The sequence below is a fragment of the Halichoerus grypus genome, chromosome 6 (assembly GCF_964656455.1).
Source record: "Halichoerus grypus chromosome 6, mHalGry1.hap1.1, whole genome shotgun sequence".
NCBI classification, from domain to species: domain Eukaryota; kingdom Metazoa; phylum Chordata; class Mammalia; order Carnivora; family Phocidae; genus Halichoerus; species Halichoerus grypus.
The window spans coordinates 100,361,148-100,385,936 of NC_135717.1; the positions used below are offsets into that span (position 1 = coordinate 100,361,148).

At 36.2% G+C, this 24,789-nt stretch overlaps 1 protein-coding gene across 2 annotated transcripts in view; it reads left to right on the plus strand.

Annotated features, from left to right (window-relative positions):
* Positions 1-118: 118 nt before the first annotated feature.
* The window catches only part of FGFR1OP2 (FGFR1 oncogene partner 2), a 33,332-nt gene continuing 8,661 nt past the window's right edge, over positions 119-24,789 (plus strand). Inside the window, exons 1-4 of one of the 2 annotated variants that reach the window (XM_036080210.2) lie at positions 119-411; positions 20,490-20,638; positions 23,146-23,263; positions 24,580-24,722. In XM_036080210.2, the coding sequence (XP_035936103.1) occupies positions 20,504-20,638; positions 23,146-23,263; positions 24,580-24,722 (396 nt within the window). In that variant the 5' untranslated portion in view covers positions 119-411; positions 20,490-20,503. The remainder of the gene's footprint in view (positions 412-20,489; positions 20,639-23,145; positions 23,264-24,579; positions 24,723-24,789) is intronic. The other variant, XM_036080211.2, reaches the window with a different exon arrangement.

Here is a 24,789-nt window from a genome sequence, read left to right on the forward strand (position 1 = left end):
AAACTCGCGACACTTTGCGAGAAGGCAAGCAAAAGCCTGAGTAGACTGATGGGGAGGGACGTAGAAGGGAACCGCCCCACCTCTCGCGCATGTCTGCGAGAAGCCGCAAATAAATCTCTCGGCTCTGCCCCCCACGGTAACGTGAGGCAGGAAATCTCGCGAGGCTTGAGCGCTCTGAGCGCTTTGGTCCGAGACGGTCAGTGGAGGCTTTCCTCCGGCGAGTGATGGGGCTGAGCTCCGCTGACCCTTGCAGCCGCCCTTCTACTGACTGTCTCTGCTGGGTTCTGCGTCTGCTCGCTGAAGAAGCTGAACAGGCGAGAGGAGTCTCTTCCCTTGGGTGCATAGGCCCCTGTTAGCAGAAGCTTTGAGTCCTAACGCCACAACTGACGGCTGCGAGGGATTGAGACCAGAGTAAGTGGAAATAAATCGAGGGACAAGAGCGGGCGTAGGGAGTCGGAAGTTTCCTTTCCCTGGGCCGCTGTGGTGCTTTGCACATCTGGAACTGCTGGCCGCCCGCCTAGCCCTAGCCGTTTCCCTGTGCTGCTTACCCGCTCCTTGGAGCGGTACTTCCTTTTCCCGGGCCCCAGCTGTGAGCTCCTCTTTCCGGGTCTGGGGTGCGGAAAGTTTCTTGAAGCCTTGCCCTAACCTTGTCTGGACGCATCTTCCGTTTCTCTTTTCTTCCTGCCTAAACCCACCTGGGAACTTACCACTGAGAGGGACCCTTTCGGTTTTCAATTTACAGCTTTGCAGCATATTACGTGGATATAACTATTCCCTCTTTCTTGAAACTGCCTTCCAAGGAATACTACTCTTTTCCTGTTTTTCTTCTATATCCCCTCTCTGATAATGGTACCAGTATCCACCCTCCTGTCCCAATTGGAAACCTTTATCCTTGATTCTGCATTTCCACTCTCTCTGCTCTATATTATTCCTTCTTTCACCAGAATAATTGCAGTTGCCCAACCACCCCCCACACACACACACTAGTTTCTCCACCATCATCCTTCCATAGAGTTATCATCCTAAAATCTGTTTATATCACTCCTTTCCTTAAACTTTCTCAGAACCCTATGCCTAATGGAATTAAGTCTTAATTGGTAAGCATATCATTCAGGACCTTTAACTATCTGTTCCAGTCCATTTTATATTTTAGTCTCCTCTTGCTTTTCCTTCAAATACCTTAATATCCAACCATACCAGAACTTGCTGCCCAAACATGTCATGCACTTTCACAACTCTATGCCTTTGTATGTGCTGTACCATCTGTCTAGAATGCTTACTCTTTCTACCCCACTCCTCACCTATCAAGACCCAATTCATAGATCCTTGTCTTCTCAGACTCCCCCAGGTGATATTAATAATACCATCGTGCTCCCAGAACACTTGAAATAATTCTTCTGCAGTATTTATTAGGCTGTGTTATTTGTTCATGCATCTGTCTCTTGTGTCAGTTTGAGATTAAGTCTGGAATCCTGGCTTGTTCATCTTTGTAACAAAAGCTAGTCCAGTGCTTGGGGGTTATAGCAGGCATCATTTATATATATATTTGTAAATTTGTATAGATACTTATAATGTAATAGTTATAAAGATTCATAATAGGAGTCCTTAGTGCTCTTAAAATCACAGAATTTTAGAGCCAGAAGGAACCTTGTATGTTAGCTAAAGGCCCCTGACCTGTTTTGAATATGAGAAACTCTGTACCCCTAACATACAAGTAATTGTACTTATAGTATTCATTGATTGAGATTATGCATAATGGAAAAAAATTGCTGTGCTTTTAAATGATTTTATATTTTATTATACTAGCATCTGTCTATATGAAAAATAGAGAAATATTTATATGTGTGAGAAAAATATTTTAGACTAAAGATCATACTTGGTGTGTGTACATCCATGTAACTCTACCAATGATTCCGTGGCCCATAGGTTATAAATAACTGGTTTGGATTAGGTTATTTCCTTGACCTGTCATACCTGTTTGAATCTATATGTATATGCAACTTATATTTAGCTACAATTCTAAGGTAAAAAAAAAAAATTCTCCTGTGTCCTTTTAAATTCTGTTCCTTCCAACTTTAAAATTTTATCTTCGGGGCGCTTGGGTGGCTCAGTCGTTAAGTGTCTGCCTTCGGCTCAGGTCATGATCCCAGGGTCCTAGGATCGAGCCCCGAGTTGGGCTCCCCGCTCTGCGGGAGTCTGCTTCTCTCTCTCCCACTCCCCCTGCTTGTGTTCTGTCTCTGGCTGTCTCTCTCTCTGTCAAATAAAAAAATCTTAAAAAAAAATCCTTTAAAATTTTATCTTCTTCATAAAGCTTCTTCATAAAGCTCCAAATGTTTCCATCATTTTCAAAGATCGTGAAAATTTTCTGTGCTTTCAATACAGTAACATATTGTCTGTATAAGATGCTTATTTATATATGTAATTTACATATATTCATGATTTTTCTTTAAAGTTTCTAAGAAAGCCATAACTATGCCTTTTTATTTTTCTCTTTCCATATGTGTCTTTTTAAAAAAAAAAAAAGATTTTATTTATTTGTTTGAGAGAGAGAGAAAGGGAGGGTGAGTAGGAGAAGCAGACTCCCCACTGAGCAGGGAGCCCGATGTGGGACTCCATCCCAGGACCCTGAGATCACAACCCGTGCCAAAGACAGATGCTTAACTGACTGAGCCACCCGGCGCCCCTCCATATGTATCTGTTAATATTCTCTACTAATTAATATTTGTGGCACCTGCCTGAACAGTCCAATAAAATTTTTTAACTAAACTAGGTTGTTAATATTTAAAGACAGATTCATGGTGTATCAGTAGTCACAGTATTTCTGTGTATGTCCAGCTATGGGATAGTGGATTTGTGGGTAAAAGAGAAAGAAGAGTGACTTGAATTTCTTTAAATTTTTCTTGACCAAAATGTAAAACTAAACAGCTGGCAGTTGCTGTCTTGAGTGGGTGGTGGTTTCTCTTTTATGAGCAGCAGAATGTTCTGAATCCTCTGCCAGGAGTCTGCCGATATCTTTGGGTGGCAAAGTGGGCGAGAGTGTAGCTATGCAGGCAGGGGAAAACCTACTTTAGAAAAATTTCACTTATAATTTGGGCCTACCTATAGAAAATAATGTAAGTGCACCATGACCAGTCATGACAAGCACTATAAAAACAGGCAGATAAATGGAAAATACTCCCTTTTTTTACTGGAGTCTATTTTTAAATATTTAACAATTGTTAGAGAGTTTGGAAAACAGTCTTCTTCCCACTCCACTTACTAGCCAAAAAAGGGAGAGAAAACAATGATTTTCAGAAAAGGTGGCAAAGTAAATGCATGTTATAAAATATTTTAAACTTTTCTGTTGTTTCACATACAGGAAATGAACATGCAGATTCTTAGAAACTCTGTGTCACTATCTTTCTGAAGTGTTAACAAAATTACGCTTTCAATTACCTGATGTTTATAATTCCTTTTTCTGAATAGGTATATTTTTGTAGTTACAAAGCAAATTTTAAATATAGTTCATTTTGACAGTATTTCATTATGCAGTCTAAGAGTAGGTTTTTTTCAAAGTGGATGTTAATTGTAATTTCAAAAAACCTGTCAGTAAACATTAATTGGTTTTATAATTGTGATGCCTAGTTAAAATGGATGGTAGGTTTTTATTAACCATAAGGGAAAGTAATTTGGAATTTGGAGGTTTTTATCTTTTCTTCATCTACTTTTTTTCTATTTATTTTCTATTTATTTATTTTCTATTCCTGGCTTGATACACAGTTTTTCTAATATCTTGGAAATCCCATTGGTGAAGCAGGTTCAGGGAATTTGCTTTGTTTTTTCACCCAGGGAGACAGATGGTTTTTACATAGCTAAAAGCAAACGGTCCTGAGGATCCACCTGGCTTGAATAGAGCACTAGACTCAGGATCAGAAATTCTATTTCTGGTACTAGCTTGGCTCCTTCCTTGCTGCCTGGTACTGTCATTCAGCTGCTTACATTTGGGATCCCTGAGTCTATTTCCTTATTGATGAAATGGGAATAACACTTGTCCTCTTGACCAAAAGAATTTAAGGTAGTATTCCTTGGGTTCAGAAATCTACCAACAGTTTGAATTAATTAAAATTAATACCTAACAGTCTGAACTAGAGTGCTCTGGAGGTCCATTTGGTTTTGTTGTTGTTGTTGTTGTTTTAATTATTTTTTAGAGAGGGAGAGGGGCAGAGGATGAAGGAAAGACTCTTAAGCAGGCTTCACCCCCAGCCTGATGCAGGACTCCATCTCATAACCCTGAGATCATGACCTGAGCCAGAAATCAAGAATTACCACCCAGGTGCCCCTGGAGGGAAATAAGAGTCCAACGCTTAGCCAGCTGAGCCACCCAGGCGCCCCTGGAGGTCCATCTGGATTGAATTAGAAGAGAAATCTAAGAATAAGTAAACAATTTTGAAAGAGAAAAGGGTTACTTGCCGTGCCAGATAGTAAGGGTATATTTTACAACTATAACAGTCGAGGCAGCATAGTACTGATGTGGAGACAGATAAAAAGACCCAGAGGTAGAATAGAGAGCTCAAAAACATACCCATACATTTATTGAAAAAACAAGTGTGGCATTAAAATGAGTATGGGTATTCTAACCATAAGAAAGAAAGAATGTGACATGGTAGAGATGCTAATTATCATTACAATGGCAATCATATTACAGTATATAAATACCAAATCAGTGTGTTGTACACCTTAAACTTACATAATGTTATATGTCAAATATATTTCAATAGAAAAAAATTCAGTGCTGGAAAAATGTACTGTACAATAAATGAGACTGGGGCAACTAGTTGTCCCCATAAGACAAAGAAAATATAAGTAGATAGCTTCCTTATACCAAACATGCAAATAACAACCAGATGAATTAATGACAAAGGCAAAACCTTGGGGACAGGAAGTACACTGTAGTTTTGTTTTTTTGGCAGTGCCAGGTAAATGGAAACAGTATGTAACCTTTTGAAACTATCTTCTTTTACTCAGCATTAATGCCCTTGAGACTCATCTATATTGTTGTCTATATCAGTACCTCATTCCATATTATTGCTGTACTACAGTTTGCTTATCCACTCATTTCTCTACAGTAAATGCCCAGAAGGAGTAGTGTGAGGTCATATGGTAGCTAGATATTTAACTTGGTAAGAAGCTGCTAAACCATTTTCTGAAATAGCCATATCATTTTGCATTGTCACCAGCATTGTATGACAGTTCCAGTCACACTGTATCCTTGTCGCACTTGGAATGTCAGTACTTTTTATTTTAGCCACCTTAATAGGGGTATAGTGGATCTCATTGTTCTAACTGCATTTCTCTAATAGCTAATGATGATGAACATATTTTCATGTGCTTATTTGCCATCTTTATCTCTTTTTGGCTAAGTGTTAAAGTTTTTTGCTCGTTTTAAAAATTGGATGATTTTCGGGCGCCTGGGTGGCTCAGTTGGTTAAGCGACTGCCTTCGGCTCAGGTCATGATCCTGGAGTCCCTGGATCGAGTCCCGCATCGGGCTCCCTGCTCGGCAGGGAGTCTGCTTCTCCCTCTGACCCTCCCCCGTCTCATGTGCTCTCTCTCATTCTCTCTCAAATAAATAAATAAAAATAAATAAAATAAATAAAATAAAATAAAAATTGGATGATTTTCTTACTGTTAGTTCTGAGAGTTTTTTATGTATTATAAAGTCCTTTGTCAGATATGTGATTTGCAAATTTTGCCTTCCAGTCTGTAGCTTGTCTTTTCAGATTGTCTTAAAGTGCCTTTCCCAGAGCAAAAGTTTCTAGTTTTGATGAAGTCTAGTTTATTATTTTATTTTTTTTTATGAATCAGGCTTCATGAATCATGTCTAAAAAATCTTTGCCTAATCCCAGGTCACAAAGATTTTCTCCACTTTTCATTTTGAATTTAGATCTATGGTCCACTTCGAGTTAATTTTTGTATAAAGTGTAAGAATTATGTTGGGGTTAGTTATTTGGCACGTAACCATTTGTTGACAAGACTATCCTTTCTGGGGCCCCTGGGTGGCTCAGATGGTTAAGCTTCTGCCTTGGGCTCAGGTCATGATCTCTGGGTCCTGGAATGGAGCCCTGAGTCGAGTTGGGCTCCCCACTCAGCAAGGAGTCTGCTTCTCCCTTTCCCTCTGCCTCTCTCTCTCTCTGTTTCAAATGAATAATAAAAAAGCTTTAAAAAAAAAAAAAAAAGACTGTCCTTTCCCCTGTGAAGTGTCTGTGCACCTTTTTCAAAAAACAGTTGACCATGTTTCTGTGGGCTTATTTCTGACCTCTATTCTCTTCTGTCTCTGCCAATACCATGCTGTCTTGATTGCTGTAACTTTATAATAAGCCCTAAAATTTGGTGGTGTGACTTCTCCAACTTTGTTTTCAAAATTCTTTTGGCTATTCTAGTCTCTTTGCATTTTCTTTCTTTTCTTTTTTTTTTTTTAAGATTTTATTTATTTATTTGACAGAGAGCGAGAGAGGGAACACAAGCAGGGGGAGTGGGAGAGGGAGAAGCAGGCTTCCCGCTGAGCAGGGAGCCTGATGCAGGGCTCGATCCCAGGACCCCGAGATCATGACCTGAGCCACCCAGGCGCCCTTCTTTGCATTTTCGTAGAAATCTTAGAATTAGCTTGTCAATTTCTACAACAAGGCCTGCTGTGATTTTGATTGGAAGTTGCAGTAAGTCTATAGATGAGTTGTGGAAGATTGTCATCCCTACTATGTTGAGTCTTCCAATTTATGCACACGGTGTGTCTCCATTTATTTAGACCCTCTTTGGTTTCTTTCGTTAGCATTTTGTAGTTATCAGTGTGCATATCCTACATATGTTTTGTTAGATTTATACCCCAAAATTTCATTTTTTGAATACAGTCTTTCACTTAAGTATGATGTTGGCTATATTGAAGATGCCCTTTCTCACTTCGAGGCAGTCCCCTTCTGTTCGCAGAGAATTTTTTTTATGAAAGGATATTGTTGGGTTATTTTTTTTTTTTTAAATGCACCAGTTAGTATGATGAAGTGTTTGTTGTTGTTGTTTATGGTGGATTACACTGATTGATATTTAAATATAGAAACAGCCTTGAGTTCTGGGATAAACCCTACTTGGTCATGGTGTATTATTCTTTCTATATGTTGCTGAATTTGAGTTGCTAATATTTTCTTGAGGATTTTTACGTTTATGTTTATGAGGGATACTGGATTGTGGTTCTCTCTGTGTCTCTCTGGAATGTGTCTGGTTTTGGTTTTAGAGTAATGCTGGTATCATTCTATGAGTTTGGAAGTATTTTCTTCTCTTTTCTGAAAGAGGTTGTACAAGATTGGTATTTCTTTTTTATATGTTCAGTAGAATTTGCCATTGAAATCATCCAAATAGGGATTTTTTGTGGAAGATTTTTAACTACAAATTTAATTTCTTTAATAGTTATAGGACTCTTATGCAATAGTTATAGGATATTAGTAATTATAATTACTATACCTAATGGTTATAGGACTATTAATAATGATTTCCTCTTGTGTGACTATGTAGTTTGTGGTTTTTAGAGAATTAGTCCATTTCATCCAAATTATCCAATTCGTGTGTATGAAATTTATTATTGTATTCACTTATTCTTTTAATGAGTTAGGAGTCTGAAGTGATATCCCTTCTTTCAATCCTGATATCGGTAATTTGTATCTTCTCTCTTTTTAATTTTTTTTCCTCTTGGTCAGTTTTGCTGGAGGTTTATCCACTTCATTTGCTTTTTCAAAGAATTAGGTTTTGGTTTCATTGGTTTTTCTCTGTTGCTTTCTTGTTCTCAGTTTCATTGATTTCTGCTCTTTTATTATTTCCTTCTTTCTATTTACTTTGGAGTTTATTTGCTCTTTTCCTCGTTTCATAAGTTTGAGGCTTAGGTAATTGATTTGAGATCTTTTTAATTTTCTAATGAAAGAATTTAATGCTACAAATTTTCAAAGGACTGCTATATATGCATAACAAAATTTTGATATCTTGTATTTTCATGTTTATTTAGATGAAAATATTCTCTGATTTCCAAAAAAACTTTTTTTTTTTTTTTTTTTTACTTCTGGATTACTTATGTGTTTTTTAATTTCCAAATGTTTGGAGAATTTATCTCTCTGTTACCTATTTTAATTTCATTATGGTCAGAGGACATAATTTGTATGATTGCAATTCTTTAAATTCGTTAAGGTCTGTTTTGTTATCTAGGATAAGATCTATCCTAGTGAATGTCCTATCTGCACTTAAAAATAATGTGTATTCTGCTGTTGTTGATATTAATTCAATCCACCTCGATGTGGTTTGTTCATGCCTTCTGTATCCTTGTTGATTTTCTGTGTACAGATTCTGTCAATTACTGAAAAAGAAATTCTCCACATTCTAACCAATTCTTATTATCTATCTTCTTTGTTAATAGCTGTCCTAGTGGGTGTGAAGCATCTCATTGTGGTTTTGATAGCTAATCATGTTGAGCATCTTTTCCCATGCTTATTAACACCCTGACTTTATTTTGATTAGTGTCTGTATACTATATGTTTTTCCATCCTTTTACTTTTAACCTACCTATGTCATATTTGAAGTGAGTTTCGTGTAGATTATTTATAGGTGGATCATGTTTTATTTTTTTTTAAATTTCTATTCTATGCTCTTTCTTTTCTCTTTTTCTTCTTTTTATTGAATTATAATTAACTTACAACGTTATTAGTTTCAGGTGTACGGCATATTGATTCAGAAGTTCCATACATTACTCATTGCTTACTCTGAAAAGTGTAGTCACCATCTGTCACCATATATTATTACAACATTATTGACTGTATTCCCTATGCTATACTTTTCATCTTTGTGACTTATTTCTTTTATAACTGGAAGCTTGTACCTCTTAATCCTCTTTATCTATTTTACCCATCCCCCACCCAACCCACCATCCCCTGGCAACCACCGGTTCTCAGTATTTGAAGTCTAGTTTTTTGGTTTGTTTTGTTTTGCTTGTTTCTTTTGTTTTTTTAGATTCCACATGTAAGTGAAATCATATGGTGTTTATCATTCTCTGATTTATTTCACTTAGCATAATACTCTGTATGTCCACCCATGTTGTCACAAATGGCAAGATCTCATTCTTATGGCTGAGTACTATTCCATTCTATGTATACACCACATCTTCTTTATCCATTCTTCTGTTGATGGACACTTAGGTTCTTCCATATCCTGGCTATTATAAACAATACCGCTATAAACATAGGGGTGCACATAACTTTTTGAATTAGTGTTTTTGTTTTCTTTAGGTAAATACCCAGTAGTGGGATTACTGGATCATGTGGTAGTTCTATTTTTAATTTTTTGAGGAACCTCTAGACTGTTTTCTACAGTGGCTGCACCAATTTATAGTCCCACCAACAGTGCATGAGGCTTCCTTTTCCTCCATATTCTTGCCAACATTTGTTATTTCTTGTCTTTTTTTATTCTAGCCATTGGGGCGCGTGTCAAGTGATACCTCCTTGTGGCTTTGATTTGCATTGCCCTGATGATTAGTGGTGTTGAACACTTTTTCATGGGTCTGTTTGACCATCTGTGTATGTTCTTTGGAGAAGTGTCTATTCGGGTCCTCTGCCATTTTTTGGTGTTGAGTTGTGTTAGTTCTTTATATATTGGATATATTAACCCCCTATCAGATATATCATTTACAGATATCTTCTCCCATTCAGTAGGTTGGTTTTTTGTTTTGTTGATGGTTTCCTTCACTGTGCAAAAGCTTTTTAGTTTGATGTAATCCTAATAGCTTAATTTTCCTTTTGTTTACCTTCTCAGAAGAGACCAATCTAGAAAAATGTTGCTGTGGCTGATGTGAGATTACTGCCTATGTTTTCTTCTAGGAGTTTTATGGTTTCAGGTCTCACGTTTAAGAAATTAATCCATTTTATTTTTATGTATGCTGTAAGAAAATGGTCCAGTTTCATTCTTTTGTATATAGCTATCCAATTTTCCCAGCACCATTTATTGAATAGACATTCTTTTCCCCATTCTATATTCTTGCCCCCTTTGCCATAGATTACTTGATCATATAAATAATGGGTTTGTTTCTGGGCTCTCTATTTTGTTCTGTTGATCTCTGTGTCTTTTTTTGTGCCATACCATAGTGTTTTGATTATTACAGCTCTGTACTACATCTTGAAATCTGGGATTTTGATACCTCCTACTTTGTTCTTCTTTTTCACAATTGCTTTGGCTAGTCAGTGTCTTTTGTGGTTCTGTTCAAATTGTAGATTTATTCTAGTTCTGTGACAAATGCTGTTAGTATTTTGATAGGGGTTGCATTGAATCTGTAGATTGCTATAGGTAGTATGGACATTTTAATGATATTAATTCTTCCAATCCATAAGCATGGAATATCTTTTCATTTGTTTGTGTCATCTTAAATTTCTTTCATCAGTGTTTTATAGTTTAGAGAGTATAGGTCTTTCACCTCCTTGGTTAAGTATATTCCTAGGAATTTTATTATTCTTAGTGCAGTTGTAAATGGGATTATTTTAATTTCTCTTTCTGCTACCCCATTATCAATGTATAGTAATGCAACAGATTTCTACATATTAATATTCTGTCCTGCAACTTTTACTGAATTCATTTATTCTGATAGTTTTTGGTGGTGTCATTAGGGTTTTCTATGTATAGTATCATGTCGTCTGTGCATAGTGAACAGTTTTATTTCTTCCTTACCAATTTGGATGCTTTTTCTTTCTTTTTCTCATCTGATTGTTGCATCTAGAGCTTCTGGTACTGTGTTGAATAAAAGCGGTGAGAGTGGATATCCTTGTCTTGTTCCTGATAGTAGAGGAAAAGCTTTTGGTTTTTCATCATTGAGTATGTTAGCTGTGGGTTTTTCATATATGTACTTTATTATGTTGAGGCATATTCTCTCTAAAATTACTTTGTTTACACTTTATATCATGCATAGATGTTGTATTTTGTCAAATGCTTTTTCTGCATCTATTGAGATGACCATATGGTTTTTATCCTTTCTCTTATTAATGTGATGTATCACATTGATTGATTTGCAAATATCAAACCACCCTTGCATCCTTGGAATAAATTCTACTTGATTGTGTTGATTTTTTTTTTTAATGTATTGTTGAATGTGGTTTGCTAATATTTTATTGAGGGTTTTCGCATCTATGTTCAATGGAAATATTGACCTGTAGTTTTCTTTTTGTGTGTGTGGTGTCTTTGGTTTTGGTACCAGGGTAATGCTGGCCTCGTTGAATAAATTTGGAAGATTTCCTTCCTCTCTTTTTTTTGAATAGTTTAAGAAGAACAGGTATTAACTCTTCTGGTGTAATGTTTGGTAGAATTCACCTGTGGAGCCTTCTGGTTCTGGACTTCTGTTTGTTGGGAATTTTTTGATTACTGATTCAATTTCATTACTAATAATTGCTCTGTTCAAATTTTCTATTTCTCCCTGGTTCAGTTTTGGACGAATCTATGTTTCCAGAAATTTATCCATTTCTTCTAGCTTGTCCAGTTTGTTGGCATATGATTTTTCCTGATTTTCTCTTATAAGCCTTTGTATGTCTGTGGTGGTGTTTGTTATTTCTCCTCCTTCATTTCTGATTTTATTTATTTGAGTCCTCTTTTTTTCTTAATCAGTCTGGCTAAAGGTTTATCAGCTTTGTTGATCTTTTCAAGGAACCAGTTCCTGGTTTCCTTGATCTTCTCTATTGTTTTCTTAGCCTTTATTTTCACTTATGTCTGATCTAATCTTTATTATTTCCTTCCTTCTGCTTGCTTTGGGTGTTGTTCTTTTTCTTTTAGGTGTAAAGTTAGGTTGTTTGAGATTTTTCTTGTTTCTTAGGTAGGCCTGTGTAACTATAAATTTTCCTCTTAGAACTGCTTTTGCTTCATCCCAAATATTTTGAACCATTGTGTTTTCATTTTCATTTGTCTCCCATGTATTTTTTGATTTCTTCTTTGATTTCTTGGTTGACCCATTTATTAGTAGCATGTTGTTTAACCCCCATGTATTTGTGTTCTTTCCAGATTTTTTCTAGTTTCATACACTGTTGTGCTTGGAAAAGATGCTTGGTATGATTTCATTCTTTTTAAATACATTGAGACTTGTTTTACCACTTAATATGTGATCTGTACTGGAGAATGTTGTATGTGCACTTGAATGCGTATTGTGCTGTTTTGAGATGTAGTGTTCTATATTTCTGTTAGGTTCATCTCATCTAATATGTCGTGCAAAGCCATTGTTTCCTTGTTTTTTGTTTTTTTTTTTTTTTAATTTTTTTATTTGAGAGAGAGAGAGAGCACAAGCAGAGGGAGGGGCATAGGGAGAGGGAGAAGCAGGCTCCACGCTGAGCAGGGAGCCTGACGTGGGGCTCAGTCCCAGGACCCTGAGATCATGACCTGAGCTGAAGGCAGACGCTTAACAGACTGAGCCACCCAGGCACCCTCCTTGTTGATTTTCTATCTAGATGATTTATCCATTGACATAAGTGGGGTGTTAAAGTCCCCTACTGTTATTGTATTACTGTTCATTTCTCCCTTTATGTCTGTTAATAATTGCTTTATGTATTTGGGTGCTCCTGTGTTGGATACATAGATACTTATAATTGTTATATCCTCTTGATGGATTGATCCCTTTATTGTTATGAAATGCTTTTCTTTGTCTCTTGCTACAATCTATGTTTTAAAGTCTGTTGTGTCTGGGGCACCTGCCTGGCTCAGTTGGTAGAACATGAGACTCCTGATCTCGGGGTTGTAAGTTCAAGCCACGTTTAGAGATTACTTAAAAATCTTTAAAAAAATAATAAAGTCTATTTTATCTGTTAAAAGTATTGCCACCCTGGCTTTTTTTTTTTTCCTTCCATTTTCATGGTGTATGTTTTTCAAGTCTTTCCAGTCTGTACAAGTCTTTAAGTCTGAAGTGAGTCTCTTGTAGGCAGCATTTAGATGGGTCTTGTTTTTTTATCCATTGAGTTATCCTATTTTTTTTATTGGAGCAGTTTATTTATATTTAAAGTAGTTATTGATAGGTATTTGCTTATTGCCATTTTGTTAATTGTTTTCTAGTTATTTTTGTAGTTCTTCTCTGTTCCTTGCTTCATCTCTTGCTCTCATCCCTTGTGGTTTGATGGCTTTCTTTAGTGTTATGCTTGGATTCTTTTCTCTTTATTTTTTGTGTGTATTAATAGGTTTTTGATTTGTGGTTACCATTAGGTTCATATATAATAACTTATATGTATAGCAGTCTATATTAAGGTGGTAGTTGCTTAAATTTAAACACATTCTAAAAGCACTAAATTGGTACTTCCCCCTCCACATTTTATGTATATGATGTCATATTTTACATCTTTTTATTTTGTGTACCCCTGAATTTTTGTAGACATAATTGATTTTACTAATATTGTGTTTTAACCTCCATACTTTCTTTATAAGTGATTTATTTACTACCTTTATTATAGATTTGTTTTTACCTGTGATTTTTTTGCTTTTCATAAGGGTCTTTTCTTTCCACTCAAAGAATTCCCTTTAGCATACCTTGTAAAGCTAGTTTAATGGTGATTAATTCCTTGAACTTTCTTTGGGAAACTTTACCTTTCTTTCTATTCTTAATGATAACTTTGCTAGTTTCTCCTTTTAGCATTTTGAATATATCATGCCACTTTCTTCTGGCCTGAAAAGTTTCTGCTGAAAAATTAGCTGATAGCCCTGTAGGGTTTCCCTTGTATGTAATTGCTTTCTTTTCTTTTGCTGCTTTTAAAATTCTCTGTCATTACTTTTAGCTACTTTTAGCCATTTTAATCATTATGTGTCTTTGTGTACACCTCCTTGAGCTAATCTTGTTGGGGCTTCTCAGTGCTTCCTGGATCTAGATGTCTGTTTCCTTCTCCACTTAGAGAAGTGTTCAGCTATTAGTTTTTCAAATAGGTTTTCTGTCCCCCCCCCTTTTTTTTTCCTTTTGGGATCTCTATATTGCAGAGGTTATTATGCTTGATGGTGTCAGAGTTCCCTTAATCTAATCTCATTTTTAATTCTTTTTTTCTTTTTGATGTTCAGCTTGGTTGCTCTCCATTACCCTGTCTTCCAGATTGCTGACCCATTCTTCCGCCTCCCCTAATCCTCTGTTGATACCGTCTAGTGTGTTGTTTGTTTCAGTTATTGTGTTCTTCATTTCTTGGGGATTCTGTTTTATATTTTCTCTTTGTTGAAGTTCTCATGAGTTTTCACTTTTTTCTCAAGTTCAGTGAGTATCTTCATGACCTTATGCCGAAGAGTTCTGTGGTGCCCTATAGCAGTGTCCCCTGGTCACCAGGATCAGGTATTCCTGCAGTGTCTCCTGTGTGGGCTGTATGTGCCCTCCTGTTGTGGCTGAGCCATGTTTGCCTTCAGCCTAGTTGGCTGCAGTAACCTGCTTTGCCTGCTGTGGGTGCACTGGACAGGGTTTAGTCCAAGTTGTTGAGGAGCCTGTGTGAGATTGTGGTTGGCTGAGAGGTGGGCAAGGTCAGCAGTCAGGCTAGCTGTCTGCAATTAGCCTCTCTTTGGTACATTGAAAAGAAGGGCTTTCTCCCTGTAGAGCCCACAGAGGGTTTTGTTGAGGGCCAGAACTGGCAGTCAGAGTAGGTATCTATAGCCTGCTTCTGGCTGCAGCTGCAGGCATACCATATGGCAGAGCATTTTTCCTGCACAGTCTGCTAAAAGATTTGGCTCCTGGAACTGTGGGCAAGCTGGTATGTGGGATTATCTGCCTCCTCCCCAAGGCAGGAGTTTCTTTGGAATGGCACCATTCCCTGCCAGGGCTGCTTGGAGGATGTGGAAGAGCAGGAGCCTCTTTGGAGGGATGCCTACCAACGTGGGTGGGTTGGAACAGGCAGGTGACAGGGGAATGTGGGGGCAGGGCATGCAGTGCTAGCAAGTGTGGAGAGTGTTAGTGCTAGTTCCTGCAGGTGTCCAGCTATCTAGGCTAGGGGAGGGTGAGAGGAATGGCCCCCACCATCACTTTTTTCTTAGAGAAATCTCCTGAAGATCCCTGCTTCTCCAGCATATGTTCTGAGACTAGTAAATAAATATCCTTCACATATACCCCAGGCACTTTTCAAACTGCTGCTTCTGTGCCCGAATTATTTGTTATGCTAGCTCTTTAAGGGCAGGGACTCAGTTTCCTATTGCCTCCCACCTCTTTTGTTAAGCCCACTGATTTTTAAAGTCCCCAGAGTTAAGCCCCACTGATTTTTAAAAACTCCAGAAGTTAAACCCCATTGTTTTCCATAGCCAGATGTTACTGGGATTTGTCTTCAGAGTGCAAGTCCCCAGGGCCTGAGGTGCCTGCAGTGTCTGGGGTGTGGTCTGATACTCTTGATTCTCTGTGCTAATGGTATCCCTCCCATTTGTGGTTTGTCTCACCAGGGGTTTGGTTCCCAACGAGTCTCTACCTCTCCTACCTTTTCTAATGTGGCCTCATCTCTGCCATTAACTGTGGAAGGTGTGTTCTACCAGTCTTCGGGTCGTTTTCAGAGTTAGTTGTACAGATGTGACTGTTGTCTTGGTGTGTCTGTGGGACAGGGTAAGCTGAAGATCCTCCTACTCCACCATCTTAGCCCCTCCCTAGGTTCTGTTTTTTAATTCATTCTGATAATATATCTTTTAGTTAGTGTGTTTAGAACATTTACATTTAGTGTAATTACTAATATGTTTGAATTAAGGTCCAACATCTTGTAATTTGTTCCTTCAATATTTTGTTCCTTTATTTCCCCCTTTCTGTTCTTTTGGGTTATTGAACACTTTTTACTTTATTTTAATTCATCTATTGTGGTTTTGACTATTATCTCTGTACAGGTTCTTTAGGGGTTTCTCTAGGAAATATATATATACACACATACATAAAACAGTTTTATTTGCAGTTGACATTTAATAATTTCAGGTGACATGTTAAAATGTTATCACTATATAGGTCCATTTATCCTCCCACCTTTATATCATAGTTATATATTACATATACATAAACTGAAAATTCAATCAGACAGAAGTTATAGTTCTTGTTTTCAAACATCAGACATTTTAAAGCATTCAAGAATAGTTTATGATATTTGCCTATTTATTTATGTTACTCTTCCTTTATTCCTAATGCTCTAAGTTTCCTTCTGATACCATTTTGCTTCTCTTTGAAGAAATTCTTTTAGAACAAATCTGTTAGGAATGAGTTCTTTTTCTTCTGAGAGTGATTTTTATTTCACCTTCATATATAAAGGGTATTTTTGCTGGATATAGAATTCTGGGGTGACAGTTCTGTTCTTTCTGCATTTTAAGTGTTTCGCTTTCAATTTGAATCAGTTTGGCTTCTGACTGTCCTTCAAATTGTTGGTTCTCCATAAGTGTCATTTGTCTCTTTCTGTTTTTAAGAATTTTTCTTTCTGTTTAGTTTTCAGAAATTTGATTATGGTGTGTCTGAGTTTAGACCTTCTTGGATTTATCCTGTTTGAGTTTTACTGAGGACCGGGAATGATGAAGACAGATTTCTGAGGAAGAGAGAGTGCTGCATAATTTAAATTCATAAATAACTGTGCCAGTTAAATACATTTCCATAATACTTGATTGAGAAGTTAGAATGTCGTTGGTGGGAAGTACAGACTATAGTAGTATTTTAACTATTGCCATTATTATGGCTTTTTAACAGGGCACTTTTTCAACCCATTCATAATATAAACATACTAGTATATTAAGGAATGTTACGTATTGCTAGAGCATAGAGAGACAGCCCTATAAAATCCACTGGAAGATGTTCAAAAAATTCTTTAGGAATGGTTTTAGTCCTCACTTCATCTTTTAAATTTTTCCAGATTAATTTATTTGCAAATAAAACATGCACTGGGCCATATCCCCTGCTATCCAAAAAATTTTCCCATCAGTGTTTCTAATGTTGTGGCCAAATTTTTTTCCTACTGGAATGTGATGTTTCCTAGAGTTTCTAGTGTCCATTTGAGGTTTCATCTGGTGCTATCGAGTCACCATTCTGATTGTGGCTGCTCTTATCCTCGTGGATTTTACAACTTGATCATCCCATGTTTCTTTTTGGAATTTGTCAGGCCAGATTTTGAGTGTCTATGATGGAATCTTTGAACTTCTCCATAGATTTATGATTTTGTTGTTTTATGTGAGGCCCTTGCATAAGGACTTTGAGTCAAAGAAATCTGTTTATAGCATAAGGTAGTTCCATAATTATACTATGTATACTAGTACATACATAGCATCCTAGCTTGGTATGGTGTTTTTTTTAATTGTGTGTCTCTGTTATTTTAGGTAGTATCAAGCGATTAAATAGTTAATGTATTCATTGTTTATTAAGGGATATCTGAGGAACTTTTTTTTTTTTTTGCAGTATTTCAAAGAAGTGAATTATCCCAAAAATGATCCAGGTATTAGAATATAAATTCACTTTTTTTTTTTTTTTAAAGCAAGTTGCTCTATTTTAGGCAGCTACAGTTAAGTCATTTGATCGGTTTGGCTTCCAGTAAGAAAACTAGTTTTATCAGAGTGACTAAAGTACCTATTGTATATCAAGTCTGGTATTGTCACTTTTTGTGCTTATTATAAAACCTATTAACAAGCAGTAAAGTCAAGATTTGTGCCTAGAGAATTCAAAAGTTTTGTTTGGGGCTTGGACATTTCTTGATTTATGGAATGGAAACACAATCATGAGATTTTCGTTCAGTGGGTTGGTTATTGGAGTAAGAGTGTTACTAGTGGATGGTAATATGAAAAGGAGAAAGTAACAATATTTCATAATTATTCAGCTAGTAGAAAACATAGAGTGGTTTTCCTTTACCAATAGGGATTTGCGACATGGCAACATTAGGTTTAATGACCTAGTGTAGGGGAGCCTGGGTGGCTCTGTCGGTTAAGCATCTGCTTTGGCTCAGGTCATGATCCCAGGGTCCTGTGGTTGAGCCCTGCATCGGGCTCCCTGCTCAGCGGGAAGCCTGCTTCTCCCTCTCCCACTCCCCCTGCTTGTGTTCCCTCTCTCACTGTCTCTGTCAAAAAATAAATAAAATCTTTAAAAAAAAAAAAAAGACCTAGTGTAAGTTAGGAAGATGTTGAATCAAGGCCTGTGATTGCTCTGAGGGAAGAAGGGTATCTTAGCTCCTCAATTAAGGCATAGGATTTAATAGGCAGTGACTCTGGTGCCATGTTGTGAAGTTAATATCCCCAGAACACAGCATAACTTTTTTGTATTTTAAAAAGAAAGATTTTAAAAAGAAAGATTTATGATTACCTAGGAAGACTCCATCTAGATTCAGGGCTCTCTTCCAATTAATCTGTCAGTCTCTGTGGATTCTTTTGCCCAGAGGAATCTAGGAGCTCAGTTTTTTTTCTTCTCCCCTTTTTTTTGGGAGGGCAAGGGAGGGAAAACTTATTGAATCTTGTGTTACAGAGCATAAAGGAGTATTTTTCAGATAGTAGTCCCAATAATATTATTTACAGGTTGGGACCTGGGATTGTTAGAGGTTCTTAGCCCTTGAGTTGTTCTGTTAAGCCAAGATAAACTTTATGTCTCTAAAGTCTTTTACAATTTTCTCTAGACTTTCGAATTTGTTTTTTTTGTTATTATTTTCTTTGACCATCTGTTCCATCCAATTATCTTTACTGTAAGACAAATATGTCTTGTTTTTATTTTTTTTTTAAGATTTTATTTATTTATTTGACAGAGACACAGCAAGAGAGGGAACACAAGCAGGGGGGAGTGGGAGAGGGAGAAGCAGGCTTCCCGCCGAGCAGGGAGCCTGATGCGGGACTTGATCCCAGGACCCTGGGATCATGACCCTAGCTGAAGGCAGACACTTAACGACTGAGCCACCCAGGCGCCCAAATTTTTTTTTTTTTTTTACTCATTACAAGTCAATTTGCCCCCACTTCCCCCTCCTAGTTTTGTTTTTTTTGTTGTTGTTTTGTTTATTTTTGGTGAGGGGGCTTTAAATAACTTCAAAATTCTATTCTGAAGGATCTGGTGTTTCATACTAGTGGGGTTAATGGGAGATATGATGGCTCCCATATGAATAAGAAATCTGTATTGTTATCCATCTATAATTTTAAGTAATTCTCCTTGGAAGTTTAGAGAAAGGACAGGACACTGTTGTTTGCTAATGTCTTCCTTGGAGCAGCATCTTGAACAGATAATGGATAGTTGTCCTTTTGTGTTTTAGCCAGTATGGGACAGTTGTAACTTTAATGACCCCTTTGCTTATCATTTTTTCAAGTACCTTTTTCTGAATCTCTCAAATCTTAGAAGACAAATCTTTTGGTTGTTTTATCTGGAGAGCCAGAAATTGTTTAATTTCCAGCTTTTTTTAATTCTTAAAGCTCTCTGGAAATGTCATACATTGAGTATTTTCTAAATTGGCAGTTTTTCATTTTAATTCTGATTAAATCCTCTTATTCAGGTTTGAACTAGTACAGTAGAATCTAACAATCTTGCATTCTGTAGCAAATTTGTCTTCCTACAGTTGATGAAATCCTTAATTATAGCCCTTAGCTTTGATCCATACCAGAGTTTTAATTTAACTTCTGTAGACCTGGCTTCTGGCCTAGTAATTTTACCGTGTGACTTTACTTTTTGAGAAAGCCCTGAAGAAAGGATGGCTCATATAGAAGGTAAGGTAAAACTAAGAGAAAAATTCAAAGATAGTAAATTTCAGAAGGTTAAAGTCTTTGAGAGAGATTATTTTAAAATTACGATTTTGTTTTGAGGTCTCTGCATACTAGGGAAGAAAGAAGCTAACTATTGAATGTTTCATATTTTGTCTTCTAATTTTTTGAGCTCCTCTTAAACACATTATTTATTGATTTTAACGTATCAAAAATTTCCCATAATGGCTGGTGTTCTAAGTCATATTTTTTTAACCATTTACTAAGGAAGTGCAAGAGTTAGGATTATAGTACTTCATATAAGATGTAGTTCCTCCAAAAGAAGGACACTTTGACATAGCATGACACATAGAGACCAGTTTGGCTGGTCAATAAGTGTGTGTTGTAAATGGTATCTCAGGTCACCTGACCAAGCAGAGGCTAGGAAGGATCTCATAGTTAGCAACTCACAATCATGGACCACAGAATACGGACTAATAAAGTGACCTTTTTCACAAATAACAAGATAAGGGAGTGATCTCCTGAAGAGCACAATTTTTATATAATATAAAATGTATTCACTTGATCTGTACTTTTTTCCCCACCATAAATTCAGGGTATTTTAAATACACTCTGATTATGTCTGCAAATCATTTATATATGCTCTAATTTTTTTGATATTATAAATTCACTGTCAGGCTTGTGCCATCCTAAAAGAAGCAAAACCACAAGTGTTCTTACATGTTTTTTCTGCGCAGTGAACAATCCTGTAACAAATGTAGCTTAAGCATATCTATGTTAACATGAAACTAAAATAGTAATGACGATATACTGGCTTTGTTTTGAGTCTTGATTTTAATTTTATAGGTATTCCTTTAGAAATGAGTTGCACAATTGAGAAGGCACTTGCTGATGCTAAAGCTCTTGTTGAAAGATTGAGAGATCATGACGATGCAGCAGAATCTCTGATTGAGCAAACCACAGCTCTCAATAAGCGAGTAGAAGCGATGAAGCAGGTTTGATTTTTCTTTCTTGTTGATTCCATTTTGAAAAAAGCAGACATTTATGTATTGCTTGAATCATAAACTTCTGCTTAATTAATAGTTATTTTTTTAATGTTCTGTAAAACTTAAAAGTAGTTTGACTTGTAGGTTTTAATTTTACTTTAGACTATCCTATAATTTTGTCATGTTCAGGTAATATATATATATGTATGTATATTCTAAAAACTGTATATTTGATTACTTGTTTTTCTGACAAAGTTGCACGTTGGAGTTTAGAAAATATATGAATATATTAGGTTCAGAGATATTTGACAAAGACCAAATAATATCTTTTACTAATAGTGACATATTTTGCTCTGTCTCATATTTTTATAATGTAGAAATGTTTATATTTTTCTTTATAAAAGTACTTAGGTGATGTTATTTAACAACAAAGTAGTTTTCGAAAATGATGTAAAGCAATATCTGGTTTATACTGTACTTCCTACCTTAATTTTCACTTAATGCTACCAGTTAAAGAAGAAATGAAAAGGGCTTCACTTCTTATTATCCTTATAATACGTGTAAGAATTTTCTTATAAAAGAACTTGCATAAAAGAACTTTCCAGTGGTCGATGGAGTTTAGCTACCATTTTAAAAGCCTCCTTATTGACAAAATTTTCAACTCAAAGAGAATTATACAATTTCTTATATTACGATGGAAATCAGTTGGGGGAAATGTATATTCATAGCCTACTCTTGTGAAACTCATCCGTCTTGTAAAAGGAAGCAACCCTGGGATACTGCTTTTAACAAAGCTACTGGAAATAATGGAGAAAGTTTACTTGTTTTGTTGCCCTAAACAGATTACATATCTCCCTAACTGTCCAGCTTGACTCATGCATTCCAAGGAACATATATCTGGTACTGAGTTGTAAAAACGAAGGAGTTTGACAATTAAAGAACCAGAAATGTTATAATGAATACATTACTAAGCGGCACATCAAAATGCCTTGAAAATGAAGGAGTACAGTTTTAAAGTTAGACTCACATTTATTTATAGTTTTTTTCATTTCTTTTGCACATGTTCTTTTTTACTATTGTTATTGAGCTATAGTTCACAATACCCATAAAATTAACCCTTTTGAAGGGCATAGTTCATTGGATTTTAGTACATTCACAGGTTGTGCAGCCATACTCACTATCTAATTCTGGTACAGTCTCATCACGCCAAGAGCTCACTTCCACTAGCAGCTGTTCCCTAGTTCTCCCTTCCCTCAGCCCCTAGCAACTAATCTTTCTGTCTCTGTGGATTTGTCTCTTTGGGACATTTCATATGAATGGAATCATACAATATGTGGCTTTTTGTAACTGGTTTTTTAATGTGATTTTTTTGAGGTTCGTCCAAGTTTTTTATTCCTTTTTATTGCTGAATAATATTCCATCATAAGGTTATAGTGCATTGTGTCTATCCATCAGTTGATAGACGTTTGGATTGTTTCTTTTTGGGGGCTATTATAAATAATACTGCTATGAATATTAGTGTACAAGTTTCTGTGTAGACATATATTTTCAGTTATCTTAGGTATATACCTGGGGGTAGAATGAATGGGTCATATAATAGCTCTGTGTTTAAATTTTTGAGGATCTGCCAGACTATTTTCCAAAGCAGCTACACCATTTTACATTCCAGTCAACAGTACAATTTCTCTACAATCTGTCCAACACTTGTTATTTGACTTTTTGATTAAGAGCATCCTAGGGGCGCCTGAGTGGCTCAGTCGTTAAGCATCTGCCTTCGGCTCAGGTCATGATCCCAGGGTCCTGGGATCGAGCCCCACATCAGGCTCCCTGCTCGGCGGGAAGCCTGCTTCTCCCTCTCCCACTCCCCCTGCTTGTGTTTCCTCTTTCACTGTGTCTCTCTCTGTCAAATAAATAAATAAAATCCTTAAAAAAAAAAAAAAAGATCATCCTAATAGTTGTGAAGTGGTATCTTACTATTGTATTGAATTGCATTTCCCTGACGACTAGTAATATTAAACATCTTTTTATGTGCTTATTGGCCGTTTGTATACCTTCTCTAGAGAAATGTCTCTTCAGATACCTTGCCCACTTTTTTCCAGCTCTATTGAGATAGAATTGACATATAACATTGTGTAAGCTTAAGGTGTGCAAGATGATTTGATACACATATATATTGCAAAATGATTACCACAGTAAAGTTAGTTAACACCTGCATCACCTCACATAATTACCATGTGTATGTGATGAAAACGTTTAAGATCTACTCTTACTGACTTCTAAGCATATAACACAATCTTATTAACTATAGTCACCATGCTGTACATTAGATTCCCCAGAACTTACTTTGTTTGCCCATTTTTTAATGTATTATTATTAAATTAGGATTATTGTTATTGTTATTGAGAGTTGTAAGAATTCTTTATGTATTCTGGATATTAGACCCTTATCAGATATATATCAGATATATACTTTCAAATATTTGCTCCCCACATGTTCTTTTTTGATCTTTTCATTAGTATCAGGAAGAAATTCAAGAACTTAATGAAGTTGCAAGGCATCGGCCACGGTCCACATTAGTTATGGGAATCCAGCAAGAAAACAGACAAATCAGAGAACTGCAACAAGAGAACAAAGGTAAGATATATAGTCTTAAAACACAAAGGAGTTTGACAACTAAAGTTAAGAACCAGGAAATTATGATTAATTATGTTACTAAGTGGCTCATCAGAATGCTTTGAGAATAAAGGAGTGGGCTTTAAAGTTAGATTCAAATTTATTTAAAAAAAATAATTTTTCATTTCTTTTGCACATGTTCTTTTATTACACATTTGAGGTGTATTTCACATACCATAAAATATACCCTTTTGAAGGGCATAGTTCATTGGATTTTAGTTAAAATTGAATTTAGTTAAAATTAAAAGAGCTGTAATACACAATTGGACTCTTAATATTTTCAAAAATGGGGAAATAGCCAACTAAATTTCCTTTTTGGTATTCTCATTTCTGATCCATATGCCCAAATCATATGTATTAATCATTATCCTTTCGTACATATGAATGTCTACCTTGCATGGAGTCATCCTAGATTCTTACCCTCAATATTCAGTTTGTGCCATTGTTGTTACCTATGAAGTAACTCACTTTCCTTCTCTGCAGAACCACTGCTTTGGTCTCTTGCTTTGGTGTTCATGGTCTCTTGAACTGATGGGAGGCCCTAATTGGCCTCTGTGATTTTAGTCTCTTCCCCCCCTTCAGTCTGTCTCCAAAACAGGCATCAGATTCATTTTTCAAAGATATATCTAATCATGTTATTTTTTTGCTTTAGAACCTTCATTGTATACTTATTTCCTTATCCAGAGCTTTCAAAATCAACTCAAGGCCTTTTTCTCTGTCTTCTTCCCATACCTCTCTTCTCCATGAAACCTTTGTTCTTGCTGTCCTGAACTAGTTCCTGAATACAACATCCGCTTTCATGCCTTCCTGTGTAGAATGCCCTTTCCTTTTTCAACTTAAGGAATGCAAGTTCATCTCAATAATGTGAAACTTTCACCAGTTTCTCCTCACAGACTTTGTTTATATATATTTGGGTAGAGCTCTACGCTGTACTTTACACATTGTATTATAATTATTTATGCATTTGCTTTCTCCACTAGACTCTGAGCTCCATGGCCTTTTGGGTATTCTTAATATAGAGCATTATCTTGTACTTAATTATTATTCAGTAAATGTTTGTTGAAACGATTCTTTAAAACTGAGTTTTAAATGGTCATTTAAAAAACTAATAAAGGACTCCATTTGGTGTGCTTGCTTTCTTTATGTCAAGGTTTTTACATGTTTTCTTTTTGAAACACCGTCTTTTTTTTGGTAAATACAGTGGGGAAGAGAATATTTTGTACATCTTTAACTCAAGTTTGAGTAAAATATACTGTTATTCTTGTGATTCTTGATAGAATTGCGTACATCCCTGGAAGAACATCAGTCTGCCTTGGAACTTATAATGAGCAAGTATCGAGAGCAAATGTTTAGACTGCTAATGGCTAGCAAAAAAGATGATCCGGGTATAATAACGAAGTTAAAAGAACAGCACTCCAAGGTAATCCATTTTATAAATATAACTGAAAATGAAAAAGAAGCACAATTGGTTAACTTGTGTTGAGATT